The 25,797-nt window shown below is 40.8% G+C and overlaps 1 protein-coding gene across 4 annotated transcripts in view; it reads right to left on the bottom strand.

The window, feature by feature from the left end:
* Window positions 1-22,037, bottom strand: part of aftpha (aftiphilin a) — a 39,718-nt gene extending 17,681 nt beyond the window's left edge. For all 4 annotated transcript variants that reach the window (XM_028598441.1, XM_028598443.1, XM_028598442.1 and 1 more), the window contains exons 1-3: window positions 21,853-22,037; window positions 16,373-17,914; window positions 10,512-10,699 (exon numbers count right to left, since the gene is read on the bottom strand). In XM_028598441.1, coding sequence (XP_028454242.1) covers window positions 10,512-10,699; window positions 16,373-17,875 — 1,691 coding nt within the window. In that variant the 5' untranslated portion in view covers window positions 17,876-17,914; window positions 21,853-22,037. The remainder of the gene's footprint in view (window positions 1-10,511; window positions 10,700-16,372; window positions 17,915-21,852) is intronic.
* Window positions 22,038-25,797: the final 3,760 nt, after the last annotated feature.

The raw sequence follows: 25,797 nt of genomic DNA, 5'->3' as shown, positions 1-25,797 counted from the left end.
AGCCTCTAGAGGAGCTATTGTAATGCATGATGTAAAGGCTACAAAGAGCCTCTAGAGGAGTTTATTGTAATGCACGATGTAAAGGCTACAAAGAGCCTCTAGAGGAGCTATTGTAATGCATGATGTAAAGGCTAAAAAGACCCTCTAGAGGAGCTATTGTAATGCATGATGTAAAGGCTAAAAAGACCCTCTAGAGGAGCTATTGTAATGCATGATGTAAAGGCTAGAAAGAGCTTCTAGAGGAGCTATTGTAATGCACAATGTAAAGGCTAGAAAGAGCCTCTAGAGGAGCTATTGTAATGCATGATGTAAAGGCTAGAAAGAGCCTCTAGAGGAGCTATTGTAATGCATGATGTAAAGGCTAGAAAGAGCCTCTAGAGGAGCTATTGTAATGCATGATCTAAAGGCTAGAAAGACCCTCTAGAGGAGCTATTGTAATGCATGATGTAAAGGCTAGAAAGACCCTCTAGAGGAGCTATTGTAATGCATGATGTAAAGGCTAGAAAGACCCTCTAGAGGAGCTATTGTAATGCATGATGTAAAGGCTAGAAAGAGCCTCTAGAGGAGCTATTGTAATGCATGATGCCAGCAGACCCTTCTCAGCTCTCGTGTACTGTGTAATGAATGACGCACTTCTCATTACTCTTTTTGCCGATAACGATAGTTCCACCAAATCAACCATATCAGTGCCAATTACCGTATTTTCTGGACTATAAGTCGCTCCGGAGTATAAGTTGCATCAGTCAAAAAATGCGTCATGAAGAGGAAAAAAACATATATAAGTCGCACCGGACTATAAGTCGCATTTATTTAGACTTTTTTTTTTCCATCTCTCAACTACACAATAGCACACAGAACAACCAGCTACCAGGGCGTGGAGCGTGGAGGTATTAAAAGGCGTGGAGACGTAACTGCACCGTTGACGAGCCCCTCCAGACTCGTTCCTCCAGCTCTGGCCGTCTAGCTTTCAGATTAGCCGATTAGCTTTCTCTGATTTCTTCATTGCAGTAAGAGTAATCTTTTCGCCAGTCTCCCTCACAAGTTTCTCTCATTTCAAACTTTCTTTCTGCTGCTCGATTACCGTTTTCGGGGCTGCATATTTTACTACCTGCAGTTTGTAATCTCTTTTCTTTCTCAGTTGTCTTTAGCAGCAGCGTTCTAGTTGTCACGAGCCTAGAGCGCCCTCTCGCGGCTGTAGACATTAATGTTTTCAGTATGAATTAACATGTAAAAACATGTTAAATTATATATATTTTGATATATAAGTCGCACCTGACAATAAGTCGCAGGACCAGCCAAAGTAGGAAAAAAAAGTGCGACTTATAGTCCGGAAAATAAGGTAATCCGTTTTACCTCTACACAAAAATACCCCCTTTTTCCACCCAGGTTCTCGTGTGAATGCGAAGAGGTGGTTTTAAACACGGGTAAACGTAAGGGGCGGCTGTGGCAGAGAGTTCGCCTGCCAATCAGAAGGTTGGTGGTTCGATCCCTGGCCCTGCAGTTCCATGCCAAAGTGTCCTTGGGCAAGACACTGAACCCCGAGTTGCCCCCGATGCTGCGCCATCGGAGTGTAAATGTGTGTGAGTGTTTATCTGATGAGCAGATGGCACCTTGTACGGAAGCCTCGGCCACAGTGTATTTATGAACATTTATTTACGAACATTTATTAGAGGATCAACCCCATGAGATGCCGCATCTCGTTTTCATGGGGGTCCCCAGGATCATGTACAAAACAACAGAACAGCAGAACAACAGAGTAGATACAATCAAACAGAAAAGAGAAGAAAAAAAGAACAAAACCAAAAAAAATAAAAAAACAATAAAAAACACGCATGCCCACACTACACACACATAAGCTCTCAATATCTCTACCCCCATCCCTATCACATATTCAAAATATTTGAGAAACTACTAATGTAACATAACCTAACACAATAATCCCACATATAACTGACAAAGTTAACATCACAATGTACATTCATGTACATAAGCTCATTCATATATAGCCTACACACATACATAACATGACACAGGGCTTGACATTAACTTTTTGAGGCACTTGTCCTTCGGACAAGTACATTTACGTTTCACTTGTCCCTGAACAAAAGTCACTTGTCCGGGTAAAGATTCATCATTTTATAATTTCTTTTGTGTTTTGCTAATGCAGAATTTGAAGAAACCATTGAAAGCATCCAAACACTATCAACATTAATACAATTCAGTTTAAACAGTAGAAACAAATGTGTCCCAAGAATAGATTTCCCCTTCAACAAGAAAAAAGGATCTCCAGACTCATAATACAAAATTATACTTTGCACGCCGTTGTGCAGAAGTTAATATATTGAGATTCTAAGTGAATATTTTAAAGTTTCTCATTACTTTCAGATTCCTAGTCAATATTCTAAGTTACTATGTCAAAATATTGAGATATTCTGAGTTACTAAGTCAATATATTGAGATATTCTGAGTTACTAAGTCAATATATTGAGATACTGAACCAATATGTTGAGTTAGTAAGTCAATATATTACGATACTAAGCCAATATATTGAGATTAAGTCAATATTTTATAGTTTCTCATTACTTTGATATTCTTTGTTTATATTCTGAGATACTGAGTCAATATATTGAGATACTAATTCAATATTTTGACCAGAGGTAGTGATGACTTGAACTTATACTATATCTAAAATAATTTTGTAGACATAATGGATTTTGCCACTAAATGTTGGTGTCAGCGTGCTTTTTTTTTTTTCTTTCTACAATTTCACTTACCAAGGGATCCTTTAAAAAGGTGTAGCTACTTTACAGTTGATTATTACCTGATATTTAATCCGCTACAAACGAGTAGCGGAGCAGCTAGTAACGTTACGAGGCAGAGAGCCAGCCGTCAAGAGTCAAATTGACTTCATGCTTCATCCGCACAAAGCACACTTCTATCGCCACGAGTGACAGCTTTATTCGGCTCGTTTTCTGTGAACGATGTGGGGACGGCGTAACGTTAAAGCGTAGTTAGCATGCTAACGTTAGCTAACTAACACCGGCTGCCTGGCTTGCTGGTTCCGCGGTGCTTTCATGCTGTATCGCTTACAGAGAAGGAGCTGAACAGTGGGCTGGGTCTAACGTTAGTTAATGTATTTGTTTCAAATCGGTAAAGTAAAATCTGTAACATAAACGGAATGAGTGGCACATAATAACGTATATAATGCTTCATCCACACAAAGCACATTGCTATCGCCACGAGTGACTTCTGTTCTCAGCTTGTTTTCTGTGAACGATGTGGCGAGGAGGTAACGTTAAGGTGGAGTTAGCAAGCTAACACCGGCTAGCTCGCCGTGCTTTCATGCTGCCTTGCTTTCGGAGAATGCGCTGAACAGCGGGCTGGGTCTAACGTTAGCGGCCCGCCGACCCGCTGCCCGGGATTGTGGGGTAAAATATGTATTTGTTTCAATTCTGTAACATTGACAAAATGAGTGGCATTTTGTTTTGTTTGAGTTTTAACTTGTCCAGTGGGGCAAGTAAATTTCTCTTCCACTTGTCCTACAAAAAACCCACTTGTCCCGGACAAGCGGACAAGCCTTAATGTCGAGCCCTGATGACACATATCAATTGCAAATCTGAAAAGCTAGAAACATAGACAAGTAGTCTGAAGATGTGTTATCAGAGCAGTTCGGAACAGAGAAAAAGACGTAAGCGAGCAAATAGATGCAGGAAGGCAGTATGAATGTGTGTGAACGGTGAATGGTTTTTGTGTTAAACTGTTGTACTACTTGAGTAGTCGTTAAGACTAGAAACACGCTATATAAAAACAGTCCATTTATATAAACAGTCCTTTTAAACGGCTGATAGGGGCGCCCAGTAGGGTCAGGCGCTATCTTAATTTTGATACCGCTCAATTATGGGAAAAAATATAAATCACGATTATTTCGGTCAATATTGAAATCACGATAACTTAACACGATTACTCGTTGACTTCTGGAAAGACGTTAAAATTATTGAAATTAAAAGACAGTGGAAAAAGTTCAATAAATCAACAGTAAAAAAAAAAAAAAAAAAAACACATACAACTGTGAAATTTGCCTTAATACTTTTCCTATTGAAACTTTTATTAATACTTATTACATTATTATTAAATCATTTAATTTTGACCATATGGCCTTAGTAATAAACAAGCTCTTTAATGTCGCCGACTGTTTAGTACCCTTCTTTTTTTTTCTTTTTTTTTTTTAAAAACTTTCTTAAAAAGTATAGCTTCAGGCACCGTTAATTATGTATGTGATTAATTTCGATTAATTAATCAGAGTATGTAATTTAATTTGATTTGATTTTTACATTAAAATTATTAATACTAATTTATATATAAATATATATATTTATTTAAGAGTTCACTTGCAAAACGTAATGAGCTAAATAATCGTTTTTCTCGATTATTCTGTTTTTGTGATCACTAGGAGCCGAAATCATATTCACGATTAAATTTCGATTTATTGCACAGCCCTACGTCAAACCTCCTCCCTATGTTACCGCGGTATACGGTATTACCGTGACTGATTAAAAATGATGACCTAAGGCTCAGACGGCACCACCAAACTGTCACTTGTGCACCGTTCAGACACTGAATACCACACGCTAATACTGAAACAATAATTCTTTTCTTTCTGCTCTCAGCGAAGTCGGTCGATTTCTCTCCCTCTCAGGCCTACCCTGCTTGCCATCTTGTCTCGTGTTGTCTGCGGTTAACTTTTTAGAGACTCTCCCTGCAAGGCTCAGGCTCTACGAAACCCAAATTATGGAACCGATTAACTGGTCTCTCAGCGCAATTGACACTGTATTCTTGGGGAGGAAGGCTGGTACGGGTGAGCCAGTTTGCTGGGGGGTATACGATGGACGGCAGGGAGAAATAGCGTGTCGCGTGTCTCTCTGCTCTCTCCGTGGAGGACGATGAGGATATCTACCTATTCGGAAACCATGATAACTGGACTGCTGCTGATTGGAGGATGCTTCGCACTGGTTTAACCCATTTAGGCCTAAAACGCCTGCTAAAAAAGGCCTTTTAATGCCTATGTACTTTTCTGTAAACCCCCTCCCAAAACCTAAGTGTTTCCAGAAATATTTGTAAAAAGCCTACTAAAATCTTAATTTCTCAGGCTCTATAGCAGATAAAAACATGGAATAAAAAGCATTTGAAAGCTTACTTCTTTGGATTTCAACTTGACTGACTTTCTTGGCCATAATCTTCAACTGCATTTAAAAAAAATCTATAAAACAACAAAAATGACGCAGATGCGTGTTCAGGTCTTAAAGGTAAACACACACAGATGCGTGATCAGGTTTGAATGGGTTAATCGAGAAATCAAAAAAAAAACTCTGGTAGCTGTCCGAAGCCCAAGGAAGCTGCCTGGCCTGACTGAAGCTGTTGAAAAAGCGATCAGTTTGCAAACTGGGACTATTAATCGCGTGATGGAACACAACATGGTAATGACCCGCGGCTTGGATACCATCATGAAGAAGGTCACTGATTTGGAAAGAAAAATTGACCAGTTGACCGGACGAACAATAGTATGACTGTTAAATTAGAGCAGCCATTCGTGTAGCCCAAACAAATTTAATCTTTCGTTCCCCCTTATCTTGGACGGACTTATACCCCCAGTCCCACGCCTTCGCAGCTAAATGTGGAACTGTACATTTATGTAATGTTATGTTGTATTGTGTTGTGTTATGTGCAGCAGTGCAAATGTACTGTTTGTGTGCTTATGTGCTGAGGTGTTTTTTCCTGTTCCCACACTGTTCTTATCTTTATGAGGATAGTCTGAGAGCTTTTTTTGTTTCCCTCTCCTCTCCCAACGTCATGCTGCATCTGTTGCGAGAGTTGAGATGGCGCCGCATATGGCGACTCGGTGTGTTTGTGCATGTTGCTTTAATGCTTTAATGTGACCTGTACCTACGATACCAAGACACATCCCTCGTGTGTGTAAACATACTTGGTAGGGCTGGGCAATATGGACCGAAAATCATATCCCGATATACTTTGGCTGAATATCGATATACGATATATATCCCGATATTTTTTCCGCAAAGTGAGAGCAGTTCAGTCAAAGTCAAAGCCAAATATGACATGTCACAAGTAGTTTCATAGAAACTGGCTATTTCAGTGAAGTTGCAAAATCAAATGAATAAATAATAAAAAAGTTTCTTCACCTGGTTCAATGCTCAAATGTTCAAATAACAATAAAATGTAAACATAAATTCTGATTAACCCTTGTGTTGTCTTCCCGTCAACCTTTGACGCCTTTTTTTTCCAGTTTTTTTTTGTTTTTTTCCAACGTTTTAAATTGTTAAATTTTTCTTTTACACATTTTCAGCGCTTATTTCTACGTCCCATATTTTCTAATATAGGGCTGGGCGATATAGAGAAAATCAGATATCACGATATTCTTGACCAAATACCTCGATATCGATATTGCGGCGATGTATTCTAGAGTTGACAGTTGGTGCTCTCGCAAAATATCTTCACGCTTAGATTTTAGATAAATAATCATTGATAATAGAACAGCTAGAACAGTCTGGTGAGTTCAGAACAGTACATCACTTCACTGTAATGCAGCCTTTAAAACCAGGAAAAGACACTTATGTCATATCACGATATTACGATATCCAAAATCTAAGACGATATCTAGTCTCATATCACAATATCGATATTAATATCGATATATCGCCCAGCCCTAATACTTGGCAATAAAGCTTTTCTGATTCTGATTCGGATAATAACATAACTTACAAAGAAACTACTTTCTCCTCCACACTGTCACATGATGACAACCACACAGGGCTGGTTTTCACGTGATCGGCCATGATCGACGACCGGCAGGTCAGTCTGCCGTTAACCTGCAACATGTCGGCTGTTTGGACATTCTTCAGCGTGTGAGAAGAAGATAACAAGTCTGCAATATGCAACACCTGCAAGGAGAAAGTAGGGCGTGGAGGGACATATTTGTAGTTGGATATCGGATGTGAAAAGAAGGAAATGGTTCTAACGTTGCTCTTTAGATGTGTGTGAATGTCCCACACCAGGAGTCATTTATATAGTTCTATTTTATAGTGATCCATTATCTGTTCAACACATGTTCTATTAAAGAAAAGAAACAAATATGTGTGTGTGCTGTAAAGTGGCTAGAAAAAAAGAAATCGTAATCGGCTAAAATCGATATCAGCCGGCCTAACTCAAAGAAAATCAGAATCGGCCTAGAAAGTTGTAATCGGTGCATCTCTAGTATTTAGAAAACTGAAAATTAATCCGTTCTAGTGCTGCCACCTCTTAGTCGATTAGTCAACTAATCGGTCGTTTTGGTCTTAGTCGACTAAGATTTCTTTAGTCGATTAGTCATTTTTTATGCTTATTCATGCTTAATTACTCATTTCCAAGAAACGTCTGAGCACATTTATGGTAAACACGAGATTTAAAGTGGTGCTTTTGCAGGATTAATTGTGGAGAAACTCAGTTTTACAGATGGTTAATTAACTACATTTATATTGTGCTTTTCTAGTCTTAACCACCTCTCAAAGCTCACAGCTCTGTCAATTAAATCAACTCGATTAGTCGACAAAATCATATAAGTGTTAGTCGACTAAGAATTTCTTTAGTCGAGGACAGCCCTAATCCGTTTAGCACAAGATTATTTGTTCCAGAAAGCTGGGTGTATGGGTGCATGATATATTGACTCAATATCGTTATTGCGATATCACGTTGTGCAATATTATATAGAAAGTGTCACAATAAGTGTGCAATATTTAGTTTATTTTGTGGAGCGCTGCGTCCCGTCTGTTGGCTGTGTGGCTTGGTTGTGTCCGATTTATTTTATTTATATATTTTATACTGTCCATCCAGTAGAACATGTCCTGTTCTCTATTTATTTATATATTCTATACTGTCCAACCAGTAGAACATGTCCGGTTTTCTATTTATTTATATATTTTATACTGTCCAACCAGTAGAACATGTCCTGTTCTCTATTTATTTATATATTTTATACTGTCCAACCAGTAGAACATGTCCTGTTCTCTATTTATTTATATATTCTATACTGTCCAACCAGTAGAACATGTCCGGTTTTCTATTTATTTATATATTTTATACTGTCCAACCAGTAGAACATGTCCTGTTCTCTATTTATTCATATATTTTATACTGTCCAACCAGTAGAACATGTCCTGTTCTGTATTTATTTATATATTCTATACTGTCCAACCAGTAGAACATGTCCTGTTCTCTTTATTTATATATTCTATACTGTCCAACCAGTAGAACATGTCCTGTTCTCTATTTATTTATATATTCTATACTGTCCAACCAGTAGAACATGTCCTGTTCTCTATTTATTTATATATTCTATACTGCCCAACCAGTAGAACATGTCTTGTTCTCTATTTATTTATATATTTTATACTGACCAACCAGTAGAACATGTCCTGTTCTCTATTTATTTATATATTTTATACTGTCCAACCAGTAGAACATGTCCTGTTCTCTATTTTATATATTTTATACTGTCCAACCAGTAGAACATGTCCTGTTCTGTAGACGTGGTCCTTATTTATTCATGTTGGACCGGTCCAATATGAAAGTCAGTTGAAATAAACCTTGTGTTGTATTTGTTATGAATATATTTTGATGCGTTGTCCCGTACCTTTTGTAATTTTACATGTTTAAAAATATCGAAATAAATATGGATGTCGCAATATTCATAATCGATATTGCAATATCACATTCTGTGTCAGTGTCGTGCAACCCTAGCTGGGTCCAGACTAGTTTAATGATAGCCAGGGATGGAAGAATGAAGGACTGCCATCAGTCCAGGAGGGGGCTGGTGAGATGGCTAGGGGTGGTGGCTATTTAGAAACATGTCGTATTAATGGTTTGCCAGATTGGATGTCTATACTACAAAATAGGGAAAGTACCTGAACTTATCTGGAGGGCTCCTAAGAAACCTTGTGTATGATGGGCTTCTGGTGATGTAATTTATACATATGCAGCGTTTTCCGTACTATTATAAGGTTTAGATGCAGCACCAGAGCCGTTTTGGGCAGCACCTATAAGCCAAATGAATGTCGCTAAAAGACTTTCACATCTAATGATTGTAGTCTGACTTCTCTAGCTTTAAAGTGCCCGTATTATGAAAAAAAAAAAGAAAAAAAAAAAAAAAAAGTCCCTTTTTCTGGTGATTCGGGGTGTTATTTTGTGTCTCTGGTGCTTCCACACGCATTTAAACTTTAAAAAAAAAAACATCCATGGTGTTCTGAGTGAGATCTGGTTTCTGAAGGTGTCCTGCCTTCAGTCTCCTGGTGAGCTGGTCAAAATCTTTCTACGTCACTAGCTGAGACGAAGGGGCTAGGGGGCTAACCGTTAGCATGCTAGCTCGTTCTCAATGGCAAAACACTGCTACAACACACACTAGTTCACCCTAATCTACAAAATAAGTTGTATAGAACTACTTCCATGTCCCTGTTCTGCAGGTATTCCACGCTGTACGCCCTCATTTAGAAGAAGTCTCCCGGCTAATCCTGCCTCGTACACGCTGAAGTTGGAGAAACGGCTAGCTAGCTCATGTAGTCCTTACCTAGTTACTGAGAAACAGCTAGCTAGCTCATGTAGTCCTTACCTAGCTACTGAGAAACGGCTAGCTAGTTCATGTAATCCTTACCTAGCTACTGAGAAACAGCTAGCTAGCTCATGTAGTCCTTACCTAGCTACTGAGAAACAGCTAGCTAGCTCATGTAGTCCTTACCTAGCTACTGAGAAACAACTAGCTAGCTCATGTAGTCCTTACCTAGCTACTGAGAAACAGCTAGCTAGCTCATGTAGTCCTTACCTAGCTACTGAGAAACAGCTAGCTAGCTCATGTAGTCCTTACCTAGCTACTGAGAAACAGCTAGCTAGCTCATGTAGTCCTTACCTAGCTACTGAGAAACAACTAGCTAGCTCATGTAGTCCTTACCTAGCTACTGAAAAACAGCTAGCTAGCTCATGTAGTCCTTACCTAGCTACTGAGAAACAGCTAGCTAGCTCATGTAGTCCTTACCTAGCTACTGAAAAACAGCTAGCTAGCTCATGTAGTCCTTACCTAGCTACTGAGCATGTGCGACTGCCAACAAAGATGTTACAGTAGTTGAGATGTCTCACTCTGTAGCTAAAGCAGAGAGCTCAACACACAGGGTGAAAAGAGTAGATGAAGCAATGTGCAGTACAACAAAAAATATGGAGTTTTTTTTTTTTACGATGTAAACCTCTTCTAATAATAATAATAATAACGGTCCAAATTGATGTGAGAAAGAGACGCAAAACTACCACAAAGAGACACAAACTGACTACAAAGACTCACAACAACACCAAAGTAAACAAAAATGAACAAAAAGCGATAAAACACGGCAACAAAGACACTCGAAAAATGCAGAGAATGATGGACTTCTACGGTTACAGTTTTCATGTGTAAATTCGTGGCCCATTGAGGAACTCACCTGTTGCACGGCGATGTCTCGGCCTCCTCCTGGGCTCCTCCTGGCTGTGGTTTCTCCTCCTCCTCCTCCTCCTCCTCCGGAGGTCCCAGCAGGACCCTCAGAGGCACCACGTCAGTCCCCACCGAGGGCGCCGCGGTTGGAGGGAAGCTGCCCTGAAACAGCCTCTCCAGTCGGCTCGACAGAGACGCCTGCAGACAGCACAGCAGACGCTTACTCACATCCTGATGACTGACTCAATCAACGATGTCTGTCTGTCTGTCTGTCTGTCTGTGAGTGATTGTGTGTCTGTCTCTCTGTTTGTTTGTCCCTGTGTGTGTGTCTCTCTGTGTGTGTCTGTCTGTGAGTTTGTGTGTATGTATGTCTGTGTGTGAGTGTGAGAGTGATTGTCTGTCTGTCTGTTTGTGTGTGTCTGTTCATCTGTGTGTTTGTCTGTGTTTGTCTCTCTTTGTGTGTGTGTGTGTGTGTGTGTGTGTGTGTGTGTGTGTGTGTGTGTGTGTGTGTGTGTGTGTGTGTGTGTGTCTGTCTCTCTGTCTCTGTGTGTCTGTCTCTGTGTGTGTCTCACTGTCTGTCTGTGTGCTTTCACACATGCCTTGTTTAGTTCGGTTGACTCGCACTAGAGTTCATTTGTCCCGCTGGTGCGATTCGGCAGGACAGGTGAGAACGTGGCAATCACACTCTGGTCTAGGGATGCACCGAATATTTTTATATTAATTATCATTTCGGTGCATCCCTACTCTGGTGCGCACCAAAAGCGGACCAAACAAGCGCACCGAGACCTGCTTGAAGAGGTGGTCTCGGTGCGCTTTCAATCGAACTCTGGAGAGGTTCGTTTGTGGTGAGAACGTGAGCCGTACTCAAACTGCACCAACTGCTAATGTATAGTGTCTCCCGAACAGAAAGAGAGAAAAGGATACCGATTCTCTCCCGAACAAAAAGAGAGAAAAGGATACCGATTCTCTCCCGAACAAAAAGAGAGAAAAAGGATCCCGATTCTCTCCCGAACAAAAAGAGAGAAAAAGGATCCGGATTCTCTCCCGAACAAAAAGAGAGAAAAAGGATCCGGATTCTCTACCGAACAAAAAGAGAGAAAAAGGATCCGGATTCTCTCCCGAACAAAAAGAGAGAAAAAGGATCCGGATTCTCTACCGAACAGAAAGAGAGAAAAGGATACCGATTCTCTCCCGAACAAAAAGAGAGAAAAAGGATCCGGATTCTCTCCCGAACAAAAAGAGAGAAAAGGATACCGATTCTCTCCCGAACAAAAAGAGAGAAAAGGATACATATTCTCTCCCGAACAAAAAGAGAGAAAAAGGATCCGGATTCTCTCCCGAACAGAAAGAGAGAAAAGGATACCGATTCTCTCCCGAACAGAAAGAGAGAAAAGGATACTGATTCTCTCCCGAACAGAAAGAGAGAAAAGGATACCGATTCTCTCCCGAACAAAAAGAGAGAAAAAGGATACCGATTCTCTCCCGAACAAAAAGCGAGAAAAGGATACCGACTCTCTCCCGAACAGAAAGAGAGAAAAGGATACCGATTCTCTCCCGAACAGAAAGAGAGAAAAGGATACAGATTCTCTCCCGAACAAAAAGAGAGAAAAAGGATACCGATTCTCTCCCGAACAGAAAGAGAGAAAAGGATACCGATTCTCTCCCGAACAAAAAGAGAGAAAAGGATACCGATTCTCTCCCGAACAAAAAGAGAGAAAAAGGATCCGGATTCTCTCCCGAACAAAAAGAGAGAAAAAGGATGCGGATTCTCTCCCGAACAAAAAGAGAGAAAAGGATACCGATTCTCTCCCAAACAGAAAAAGAGAAAAGGATACCAATTCTCTCCCGAACTGAAAGAGAGAAAAAGGATACAGATTTTCTCCCGAACAGAAAGAGAGAAAAGGATACAGATTCTCTCCCGAACAAAAAGAGAAAAAGGATCCGGATTCTCTCCCGCACAAAAAGAGAGAAAAGGATACAGATTCTCTCCCGAAAAAGGATACAGATTCTCTCCCGAACAAAAAAGAGAAAAGGATACAGATTCTCTCCGAACAAAAAAGAGAAAAGGACAAAAAGAGAGAAAAGGATACCGATTCTCTCCCGAACAAAAAGAGAGAAAAGGATACCGATTCTCTCCCGAACAAAAAGAGAGAAAAAGGATCCGGATTCTCTCCCGAACAAAAAGAGAGAAAAGGATACCGACTCTCTCCCGAACAGAAAGAGAGAAAAAGGATCCGGATTCTCTCCCGAACAAAAAGAGAGAAAAGGATCCGGATTCTCTCCCGACAAAAAGAGAGAAAAGGATCCAGATTCTCTCCCTAACAAACCGAGAGTAAAAAGGTTGACTTTAAAGTTCTTGACCTCAGGCTACATCTACACTACTACGTTTTAGCTTTTAAGCAGCGTTTTGATGGGACAGAAAGCAGAGACGGGAAGTGTACTCAAGTAGATTTTTCAGATATTTTTACTTTACTATTTATTTTTGTGCCGACTTTTTACTTTTACTCCTTATGTTTTTAAACACGAATATCGGTACTTTCTACTCCACAATAGGTTTGTTTAGGTACAGCTTTATTAATATTATTTAAACAGTTGTACAGTTTTTATTCCCAACTATTTGTTCTTATAGTCTATCCTATTTTAATTTCCTGTATATTGTATCCTTTTACTTCATGTATATTCTGTATGTGTTATGTGTGACTGATATTTTTGCTGCTGCAACACTGGAACTTAAAATAAAAATCCATCCAACAAAATTTTTAGTACTGAGTTACTGTTATTTTTCTCGCACACCATCAATTCTAAACTCAATCTCATTGGACAGGAATATACGTTGCACTTGACACACCGCTACAAGACGACTCGTCAGATTCAGCGGCATTCATTCGCGGCAAATCATTGCGGCTTGATGCCGCTAACGTTAGCACATAATAGCAGAATGGACAGCGACAGGATTTGAAAATGAAGAAAACGGAGATCCCAGAGACTCGGCAGATAGGCAGCAAGACATTCAAGGCTACTTTTACTTTTATATCAGTTTTTTTGTGATTGTTGTGGGGCAAAAATCCTTGATTATGCGGCACGTTTTCTTAAAAAATGCAATGGAATATGCTATACGATATTAATGCAATTTTATGCGATGAAATTGCGGGAACTTGCAAAAACTGCGGTTTGATTAAAAAGAGAAAAAAGAAGTGCTCTTGTGTGAAATAAACGCAACATTTTTCAACTTTCTGCTAAGATATATTATGGGACTTTTTTGCAACGAAAATGCGGGGATTATGAAATCATGCAAGCCCTGCGTATTTTGCGCAGAAATCGGGAATTTATGCGGCTTATTTGAAAAAATGCGCATAAATATTTGGACTGATTATGCATTGAACTAGCGATTGCATAATCACGTTTTTCTGGATGGACCGTTATACTTTAAGTAAATTTCCAAGCCTGTACTTTCTTACTTTTACTTCAGTAAATAAGTTAAATCAGTACTTCTACTTTAACCAGAGTATTTTTTTAACACAAATATCTGTACTTATACTTGAGTACGGGAAGTGAGTACTTTTGCCATCTCTGACAGAAAGTCCCGGCGTTACTAAACAGCTGTGAGTGAATCCTGCAGACTTCCAGATTCACTACCAGTCACGTGTGTTAATGTCCTTCAGTTTAAAGCCCTGAGCAGGTCACATGGTGAGAGCAGAGCCTGCACGAGTTTTCTCTACACATCAGCACCTATCCATCCTCCGGATACTGCACCGATAGCAGACACGCCATTTTATTGTTCACTGTTCCACTTCACCAAATCAAGAGAGCTGACCTCTCTCATTAACGGGTCGGTTAATGTTTGACACAAACAGTGGCGTGAGTGTAAGGGCGGTGACTCAGCTCAACACGAACAAACAAAAGAAACTGATTTAAATGTAACCTTTCAAAAAATAAAATAACCTTCCTCTTTTGGTTTGTGGGCAGCAGAACTAGTGTTGTCGTCCGGCTCTACGTGTATTATTGTCAAAGTAAATATTACACTGCACAATGAGCACTTTTATTTTTGGTACTTTAAGTATATTTTGATAATACTTTTGTGCTATTGCTTAAGGAAGATGTTGAATGCAGGACTTGTAACTGACAAGTAATTTGTAACTCTACAACACTGTTTTTTTTTCTTCTTTTACTGCAATACACGATCTGAAATGAATACTAGGGGTGGGAATCACCAGAGGCATCACGATACGATATCATCCCGATACTTATCTTATGATACGATATTATTGCGATTTTAAACATTTTGCAATATTCTGTGATATACTGCAATGTATTACCTTTTTTTCCAATTTGAAATTGTTCCCAATTTCAAATGATGTCCCCAAACGGAAACTTTGTCAACATCTGTTTTACCTAAAAAGATCAATTTCTCGGTTTGTTCATCTCACTTCAATTTTATTGCTGCAAAATGGGATTGTCAAGCAGACAAACTGACCAACACATATATAGTAAAAGATCGATACTTGGCGTCTGTGTATCGATACATTATTGCAATGGAAAATATCGCGATATTATGCTGTATCGATTTTTTGCCCCCACCCCTAATGAATACCTGCAGCAGTGTTTGACACTGACAACACATAGCTCAGTTCAGTGTTTACCTACAGCTCTGCTACAGTTCCCATATTATGAGAAAAATAAAAATCACTTTTTTTCTGGGATTTGGGGTGTTATTTTGTGTATCTGGTGCTTCCACATGCATTCAAACTTTATGCTGTTTTGAGTGAGATACGGGTTTCTCTCTCCCCTTTCTCACCTAGTGGTCCTGTCAATTAAAAGGCAGAAAAGCCCAAAAAATAAACTTAAAAAAAGAATGTGCCACATGTAATAAAAGGCATTTTACCTTTTCTTCTAAAGACAAGTGCCTTGGATTGTTTTCTTGATGCTCCTTTGAACTGTCTTTTATTTCTTTCAACAACAAAAAAAAAGTCATATTCTTACCTAACTGTACAGGTTTTTAATCAACAAATAGTTTCTGTTTTTGTTTCATAAATGTTTTTATGACTGCGTTTTATTTTGCTTTTTTTGGTGAAGCACTTTGTCAGGATGTACAGTACGGGCCAAAAGTTTGGACACACCTTCTCATTCAACGTGTTTCTTTATTTTCATGACTATTTACATTGTAGATTCTCACTGAAGGCATCAAAACTATGAATGAACACATGGAATTATGTACTTAACAAAAAAGTGTGAAATAACTGAAAACATGTCTTATATTTTAGATTCTTCAAAGTAGCCACCCTTTGCTTTTTTATTAATAAGGAAAAACTTCCACTAATTAACCCTGACAAAGCACACCTGTGAAGGTAAAACCATTTCAGGTGACTACCTCATGAAGCTCATTGAGAGAACACCAAGGGTTTGCAGAGTTATCAAAAAAAGCAAAGGGTGGCTACTTTGAAGAATCTAAAATATAAGACATGTTTTCAGTTATTTCACACTTTTTTGTTAAGTACATAATTCCATATGTGTTCATTCATAGTTTTGATGCCTTCAGTGAGAATCTACAATGTAAATAGTCATGAAAATAAAAAGGAAACGCATTGAATGAGAAGGTGTGTCCAAACTTTTGGCCTGTACTGTAATACAACAACAAATTGCCTTATTGAAAGTAATCAAAGTAGGTTTCACGGTGATATCTATTAGTTAACATGTCAACCCTTAATTCTTGCGTTTACCAGAGATGTGCTCGTACGTTTCTTGGAAATAAGTCATTCAGCATGAAAAAAAGCATCAAACATGATTAATGGACTAAAGAGATCTAAGTTGACTAAGACCAAAACCACCGATTAGTCGACTAATCCACTAAGAGAGAGCAGCCCTACTTCTTACCGACTGTCTGTCTGTCGTGCTGGTTTCCTCGCTGACTGCAGGATGTTCACTTTGATGCCACTCCTCCTCTTCCTCCTCTAACTCCTCCTTTAACTCCTCCTCCTCCTCCTCCTCTCGGCTCTCTGCCGGCGGAGCAGCAACGCCAACGCTCGGCTCCGTGCCGAACGCCGCCCAGGACTCTCCGTCCTCCGCCGGCTGCTCGCCGAACGCGCTCCACCCGGCGCCCGGCTCGCCTTCAGCCGCAGAGCTGAAATTCCCGAAACTGTCGCTGACGGGGAACTCCCCGAACTCGCCGTGGCCCTCGCCGTCATCGCCGCAACCGGCGTGAAGTTTGGGGGAGTTAAAGTCGCCGAAGTCGTCTTCCTCCGGGGCGTTCGCGCTGTCCGGCCGGCTCCGCTCGAAGTCCGCGAAGCCCTGACCGGCGCCGAGCGCGCCCGGGTCTCCGAAGTCCCCGAAGTCTTCGTCTTCATCGTCGTCTTCGTCGTCGTCCTCCGCCAGCTGGCTGTGGTCGCCGGGCGTGGCCGTCTCGCCGTGGAGCAGCGGGGGAGACGGCGCCGAGCCGGTGGCGGCGCTCATGTCTCCGAACTCCTCCAAGGCGTCCGTGGACAGCGGCCGGCCCAACGAAGTCTCCGTCTCCGTCTCGTTACCGGAGCCCTTCCCATCCGGCGACGAGAGCTCTCGCTCGCCGTAGCGGCACGCCTCATCCGTACCGTTCGGCGCGAGCTCTCCGTTAGCGAGCGCTCCCTCCGATGCCAAGCGCTCCCGCGCAGCAAAGGCTACGTCCCTTTGTCGCGAATCCGTGTCCGTGTCGCGCGATACAGACTCGTCTGGTCCGGTTCCGTTCGTGTCCCCGACGTCGTCCTCTGAAGTCGTTCCCCGTGCTACGTTACAGTGTCCTTCGGCATCGGAAAAAGCGGCAAAGTCTGCGAAATCGTCCCCGGGAATGCCGCCGCTGCTGCCCGTGTCCTCCGCGGATGCTCCTTCTTTCGTGTGCGAAGAGCGGTGGACAGAGTTCTGCGAGGAAGGGCTTCCCTGAACGTCAGAGGTGGCGAAACCGTTCGTTAGCACCTCGCCGTTGCGATCTTCCGTGCCATCCGTCGTGGCGTCTGCGCTCACGGAGAAGCCCAGCGAGCCCGAGGAGGCGGAGGTGGAGGAAGAGGAGGACGAGAGAGCCTTTTTCGTCTCGGCAGTTCTTTCCGGGGCCACGCAGCCCAACGCGACTACGCCGTTAGCCTTGGGCGACTCGCCGCTCGGGGCTCGGGCCGATCTTCCGTTAGCCGAGCCGAGCCCGTTGTTGAGCAGCAGGAGCTCGGGCGGCGAGGTGGCCCCCAGGGCCTGGGTCTGGTTGAACGTGGTCGGGGTGTCGAACTCCGTGAAGCTGATGCTGGTCGGGACGCCCGAGAAGGTGTCGAAGTCCCCGAACTCGTTGTCGTCGTCTTCCTCCGCGGCGTCCTCCATCGGCGGCGGGGACGAGGAGTACATGCGGATCACGTCCGGCTCCATGGGCGCTCCGGCAAAAAAAAAAAATCCTCCTGGCTACACCTGAGATGGCGAGAAGAGGACATCATCAGAAAATCTGACATGTATCTACATATATATATATATATATATACATATATATCTGGATCTAGATTAATCAACCAAACATTATAAAAGGTTTAGGAGCAGCACTTAAGCTGAATGTAAACATTAATGTGAGCATCAGAACTAACTGAAAGACTTATTAACATGGAGTCTGGTGGGTTTAGCGATGTGAGTCTGGTGAGTTTTAACAGTGAATTGTTAAGTATCCTAACCCTTCAGAGATAGACTTTTTTAAAACCTACAGTACAGGCCAAAAGTTTGGACACACGTTCTCATTCAATGTGTTTCTTTATTTTCATGACTATTTACATTGTAGATTCTCACTGAAGGCATCAAAACTATGAATGAACACATATGGAATTATGTACTTAACAAAAAAGTGTGAAATAACTGAAAACATGTCTTATATTTTAGATTCTTCAAAGTAGCCACCCTTTGCTTTTTTTGATAACTCTGCAAACCCTTGGTGTTCTCTCAATGAGCTTCATGAGGTAGTCACCTGAAATGGTTTTACCTTCACAGGTGTGCTTCGTCAGGGTTAATTAGTGGAATTATTTCCCTTATTAATAAAATCAGACAAAAAAAATTGGAATAAAATCGACAAAAACGTTGAGAAAAGTGTAGAAAAAGAACAAAATGTTGACATTTCCACCCACGAAACGCAAGGGGTTAAGTTCTATTAATGCAATCTTCCCAAAAGTCAATCGGTAATCGTGTTAAATAATCGTGAATTCAACACTGAACAAAATAATTGCGATCGTGACCTTTCCCATAATCGAGCAGCCCTTAAGTAGCTTCAAAATGATGTGAAAAACTTCTTTTGTGTGACAAAAAAAAAGTCACATTTTCTTAAGGAAGATACCCCTAAACGCACCCTCAAAATACAAGCACCTGAGGTTTCTTTAAACCTGGGGGCAGTAAACACACATGTTTAAGGCCCGCGCTGGCTTCTGAAACACAAGAAGTAAATAAGTGCAGCTCTTACTGTGCTGCAGGACCAATTAGCTCGATGTGTGGTCGGAGCCGAAGCCCAAAGTGAATTACTGCAGCACTAAAAAAGGACAGATAGGCGTCAAATTGGCAGTAATAAAGTGGTAACGAGAAGCCAGACAGCGCTGTAAACAAACCAGTTAGTTAGAGAGGAAAATAAACCGAGACAAACATCTGTCTGCGTGCAGGCTCTCTAAATTAACTTTATCACTTTATTTATTTTCTGTCAGTTTTCTGGTCAGTTTTCTGGCTGTTTTTTTGTCTGTTTTCTGGTCAGTTTTCTGGTCTGTATCTGGCAGTTTTCTGGTCAGTTTTCTGGTCTGTATCTGGCAGTTTTCTGGTCAGTTTTCTGGTCTGTATCTGTTTTCTGGTCTGTTGTCGGTCTGTTTTCTGGTCAGTATCTGTCAGTTTTCTGACTGTTTTTCTGTCAGTTTTCTGGCTGTTTTTCTGTCAGATTTCTGGCTGTTTTTTGGTGAGTTTCTGTCAATTTTCTGTCAGTTTTGAAACACCAGCCACCACTAATTAATTAGCCAGTATGTGGATTTTTTTTGGCAGCCAGCCTTCCCCAAAAAAAAAGAAAAAAAAAGAAAAAGAAAAAAGAGCATGATTAAAACTAACTAATATCAAGCAACAAACGTAACCAAACGAATAATGTGAACTGTAAATTGAATTTTTTTTTTTTTTTTTGAAAATACAATTACCGTTATTATCACCATATCTTTGTCTGAAACGCTGGAAAAAAGCTAGAGCAGATCATAAAGAAAGAACACTCAAGAAGTGGAGAAAAAGTCTTTCAGTTCGTTTGATGATTTTTTTTTTTTTCTCCAACGTTTTTAGCACTTCTTACACTCATACAGCTCAGGTGCTGCAAAGCAAAGGCCTGGGTAGTGCACCCAAGACTTACAATGACAATGATTACCTGAGAAACACAAAGCAAAGTGTTCAACCCACTTTTAACTTTGACTGAAAAGAGGGAACTGTTTGCATTCTCAAACACCAACCGGAGCGGTAGGCGGCGTCTGGAAGGTGTGTTTGCTTTTCTTGGTCTTAGCTCACACTGAATACCTGCACACAGGTGAGTTCACACTGAATACCTGCACACAGGTGAGTTCACACTGAATACCTGCACACAGGTGAGCTCACACTGAATACCTGCACACAGGTGAGCTCACACTGAATACCTGCACACAGGTGAGCTCACACTGAATACCTGCACACAGGTGAGTTCACACTGAATACCTGCACACAGGTGAGTTCACACCGAGGAGGCAGCGCTGACTCGCAAGTCCAGAAAGACGAGTTAACGACAAACAAGTCAGAAACAGACACACACACACACGTTTTACCTGCTCCTACTCTCCCTCTGTGTGTATGTGTGTGTGTCTGTGTGTGAGAGAATGTATGTATGTGTGTGTGTGTGTGTGTGTGTCTGTATGTGTGTGTGAGAGTGTGTCTGTGAGAATGTGTCTGTGGGAGCACCTGTGTGTGTCGGTGTGTGTGAGAGACAGTGTGTGTGTGTTTGTGTGTGAGCGCCCGTGTGTGTCTGTGAGAATGTGTGTGTGTCTGTCTGTGTGTGTCTGTGAGAGTGCGCGTGTGTGAGAATGTGTGTGTGTGTCTGTGAGAGTGCGCGTGTGTGAGAATGTGTGTGTGTGTGTGTGTGTGTGTGTGTGTTCCCATGGAAACTAAACTGTTATCTGTGCCTCTATCTCGGTCCCGATAAAAGCATATAATTTGTCTGTCTGCTGAACTCACTGAACCTCCTGTTGTCACTTTTACCTTAAATACACTTCTACCTCCATTCAGTTTATGCCTCTGCAATTACAGTGTTATATATATATATATATATATATATATATATATATATATATATACACACACACACACACATATACACACAACTAGGAGCAGTTTTGGAGCTGTGCTATTAGCGAACACAATGTGTTATCTATTAAAACGAGCTGTCACCCTTATGACAAGGTTCACAGCACTTTATCTCACAAGGTACACACTCAACCTCTAAAGGGTTAGGCTGTATCTTGACTTAGACAACTTGTTTTTCTTCTGTTCTTTATTTTAAATCAGTAAGCATTACGTAAACTACACGTATTAAACTGTAATACTTGACAGTAACATTTCTTTCTTGAATACATGAACGTCAGGGTTTTACTTTGGCAAATATCACACAACTTTGCAAAAATAAAAATATGAAATTAATGAGAAAATATTCCTTCTATGATATATAGTGTTGTACCTGACAAAAGTAAAGAACCTATTTCCCACGAGATAGCGAAGTTTCACACATGTCCCCTCTCACTTGTCTGACGTTTTCAGTGAAGCTAGCAGGCTAACGAAGCTAAATAGGTGAGCAGTTAGCTTAGCGTGCTAACAGGCTGGCTAGTCGTTAGCTATCGTTAGCTCAGCAGAAGCCTGACACTGACAGCCGAGCAGAACTGAACAAGACTACACACCACGATTAATCGGACACGATGCTAACAGCCACCTTTCATCGGAAGGCATCTAATTTAAAAGTACAAGGCCGAGACACTTCGCTGAGATGGGGTGTAACAGTAGCTAACTTAGCTTAGCTTGGTTAGCCTGTGTAGAAAAAAAACCCCAAAAAGCAACGCAAATTTAAGAGCTATGTTGCCAGTTAACATCTCATTTGTTTGTCGCTACTTTGCTTCATTTACATAGTTTAAGGTCATATCATGTATGTAAAAGCTAGCACAGCAACACTAATACATGTAGGTAAGTGAGAAGTCCAGTATCTCGGCTAACTACGCAGCTAGCTGACACCAACGTCAACAACAAGCATATTTTAGCTTTAGCTTTAGCCGGTGCTCATCATCCTGCGGTTTGGTTTGACAGCAGGTGTCTTAGTAACGGAAATAAACGGGTGAGCTAACCGTGAGATGTGGTCCGTTGATGTCCATGACTCAGTTAAAGACAGAGCCGTCCATATGTTGTCAGATTGAGGCAGCAGAAGGGCGCAGGACGGCTGAAACTCAAGCAGAAACTGAAGGTTGAGTCAGCCGGCTGCTACTGCTACCTAACCCTGCCTGAATATCACCCAGCATGCACCGCGGTGGCAGGTTGGCTTTCCCAAAACTTCCCATATCTAACAGGTACATAAGTTCAGACTGCAACCGTTAGAGCAAGGGCGTAACTTTGGGTTCAACCAGGGCCGTCCCCAGACTTTTGGGGGGCCCTAAGCAGGATTTGGTTTTGGGGGACTCTCCACATTGTAACATGTTGCCACTGCACTTGGCACTACACCAACTTGTGTATTGTAAATATTAGTTTAAGCACTCATAATGTACAAATAAGCATTTAAAAGACTAATGTGAGACCTATTAGCAGCAAGGCCATCTTTAAATAGACCGGCTCTGTTATGAGCTCTATTGTGTTTTCTGGTCTGTTTTCTGGTGAGTTTCTGTCAGTTTTCTGTCTGTTTTCTGGTCTGTTTTTTTTTTTTTTTTTTTTTGGCAGCCAGCCTTCCAAAAAAAAAAAGCATGATTAAAACAGAGGATAAACCAGCAGAACTTGCAACCCCAGGGGGTATGTGATCTTTTTTTGCAAAATGCTTGTCGTGCATAATTCCTAAAATAATTATACTGTAATAATGAATGAATTAAGTGATATGAACATTTGAAATGTAGCATTTAAAGGTTTTTCAGTTGTTGGTAAATCTATCACTGCCGGCAGTGTATTGTTCCTCTTTATATAGATGTAAAAATGTTTTGCGCTGGTCTTGGCTTAAAAAAACAATTCAAAAGGGGTACGTTATTGAAAAAAGTTTGACAACCCCTGGTCTATTTGATAGGGACCATGCATATTTATGAACATTGTTGTATAAAATAACACCATGTAAATATGCCAGAATTAGTAAAAGAATAACTACTTTTCATCTGCAGTCCCTATGGTGACATATGACTAACATAGAGACAGCCAGCAGTCACACAGCACTCATTCATTATACATTAAATGATATACATAATACACTCTCTTATTGGGAGGGGCAAGCTATTCCAGAGTTTACCTCCTATTATTGAAAATACGTTTTGTCCAGAAGTGGTGTGTCTAAATGGTATCAAACACAGTCCCCTTTTACAGAGGCCTGTATACTACCTCCGCTTTCAAGTTTTTGGAAAAGGCATGCAGCGGAATTATGTAACACTTTATATACCAAACAAGCATACTTGAAATGTTTGAAATTGTCAAAGCTTAATAATGTATGTCTCTCTAAGATGGAAAAAGAGACAAAAATGTTGGAAAAATGTTGAAAAATGTTGAAAAATGTTGAAAAAAGGGGACAATGATCTTGAAAAAATACCTCCAGAAAAGGTGACAAAAATGTCAAAAAAAAACTAAAGCAAAAACCTTGACAAAAGAAAAATAACATCCAAAAAAAGCAACAAAAACTTTGGGAAAAGTTGAGAAGATTTTTTAAAAGTCAATATGACTTAGTTTAAACTACCCATAAAAAATGAAATAGGCTATCTGACAAAAAAATAGTAAAATATGCCCCAAAAAACTTAAAATATCCAAAAATTCCTTATAAGAAATATTGGAAGAATATTAGTACAATATCTGCACACAAAAAAAATACAGTAAAATCTCCGACAAAATATCAGTATAATATTCAAAAGACTTCTTGGAATTCTTATACTGATATCTGAAGAAAAATATTGTAAATAAAATTATTAATAAAATATCCAAAAATAATGTAAATATCTGGGAATTATTAATATAATATCCAAAAATAATGTAAATATATGGGAATTATTAATAAAATATCCAAAAATAATGTAAATATATGGGAATTATTAATAAAATGTCCAAAAATAATGTAAATATCTGGGAATTATTAATAAAATATCCCAAAATAATGTCAATATCCGTGAATTATTAATAAAATATCCAAAAATAATGTCAATATCCGTGAATTATTAATAAAATATTCGAAAAATATTTGAATAAAAAAAAAATTATGTAGTTACATGAATTGTCTTGGTTTTCCTATGATTTTACATTTGTACTTTCTATTAGAAATTATCAAACTGAAATAATCAAAATAATCAATAATTATTTCAAGTTTTTAACATTTTTTTCCTTCCCTCACAAATTGAAGACATCACTGTAGGGCTCTGAAATATAAAAAAGATGACATTTTAACTGTGATAATGACAAATATAGTACATTATAGACCCCTGTTGACAATCCCTGCTATAAATACTTGATTTGACTTTTACTTTAGAGAAATCTGACCCTTTTTGATTGATTTGACATGTTCTCACCCAGAGACAGTACAGTCATTGATCACTTTATTTTGAAAACCTTCACAAAAGAAAATACAAAATAAGAAATAACAGTATATAGTTTTCATTGGATGTTAAAAAGGTACACAATTAATACAAAAATAAATCACTTACTGGGACATTTGGGACTGATTGGTGGGATTGCTGTGAGGAGATACACTGGTAACAGCCAATGAGGTGTCACCATGTATCAGCTAATTTAAATAGCTCACGTTACTCTATTGTGTCAACAGTTAGCTATATTGTATACACACAGACACACACACACACACACACACACACACACACACACACACACACACACACACACAGAAACACAAACACACACAGACCACCCCCCACCCACACACACAGACACAGAAACACACACACACACACACAGAAACACAAACACACATAGACACACACACAGAAACACAAACACACACACACACACACACCCACAGACCCCCACACACACACACACACACCCACAAACACACACACAGACCCCCCCCACACACACACACACACACACACACACACAGACCCCCAGACACACACACACACACACACACACAGACCCCCCCCCGCCCACACACACACACACACACACAGAAACACAAACACACACACACACACACACAGACACACACACACACACACAAACACACACACACAGAGACCACCCCACACACACACACACACACACACACACACACACACACTCAGCCTCCCCCCCACACACAAAGACACTCACACACACAAAGGCACAGACAAATACACACACACAAACACACATAAAGACACACACCCCACACACACACAAACCCACACACACACAAAGACACAATGCTTGCTGCCCACGTAACGTTAGCTTAGCGTCAGGATCCCACAGTCTTCCTGCTGATTCCACACGTCATGGTGTACATCCAGAGGGACCACAGAGTTCTGGTTCAGACCCGGTGAGACCTGGAGGTCTGTCCTTTACCTCAGGCTAGTTTGGTGACGGTGAGTCCTGGAGGTCTGTCCTTTACCTCAGGCTAGTTTGGTTCAGACGGTGAGTCCTGGAGGTCTGTCCTTTACCTCAGGCTAGTTTGGTGACGGTGAGACCTGGAGGTCTGTCCTTTACCTCAGGCTAGTTTGGTGGACGGTGAGTCCTGGAGGTCTGTCCTTTACCTCAGGCTAGTTTGGTGACGGTGAGTCCTGGAGGTCTGTCCTTTACCTCAGGCTAGTTTGGTGACGGTGAGTCCTGGAGGTCTGTCCTTTACCTCAGGCTAGTTTGGTGACGGTGAGTCCTGGAGGTCTGTCCTTTACCTCAGGCTAGTTTGGTGACGGTGAGACCTGGAGGTCTGTCCTTTACCTCAGGCTAGTTTGGTGACGGTGAGTCTTGGAGGTCTGTCCTTTACCTCAGGCTAGTTTGGGGACGGTGAGTCCTGGAGGACTGTCCTTTACCTCAGGCTAGTTTGGTGACGGTGAGACCTGGAGGTCTGTCCTTTACCTCAGGCTAGTTTGGTGACGGTGAGTCCTGGAGGTCTGTCCTTTACCTCAGGC

This window comes from Perca flavescens, chromosome 2 (genome assembly GCF_004354835.1).
Source record: "Perca flavescens isolate YP-PL-M2 chromosome 2, PFLA_1.0, whole genome shotgun sequence".
Taxonomy (NCBI): domain Eukaryota; kingdom Metazoa; phylum Chordata; class Actinopteri; order Perciformes; family Percidae; genus Perca; species Perca flavescens.
Note: the sequence above shows the minus strand (reverse complement) of the source record. Positions and strands in the feature narration are given on the sequence as shown.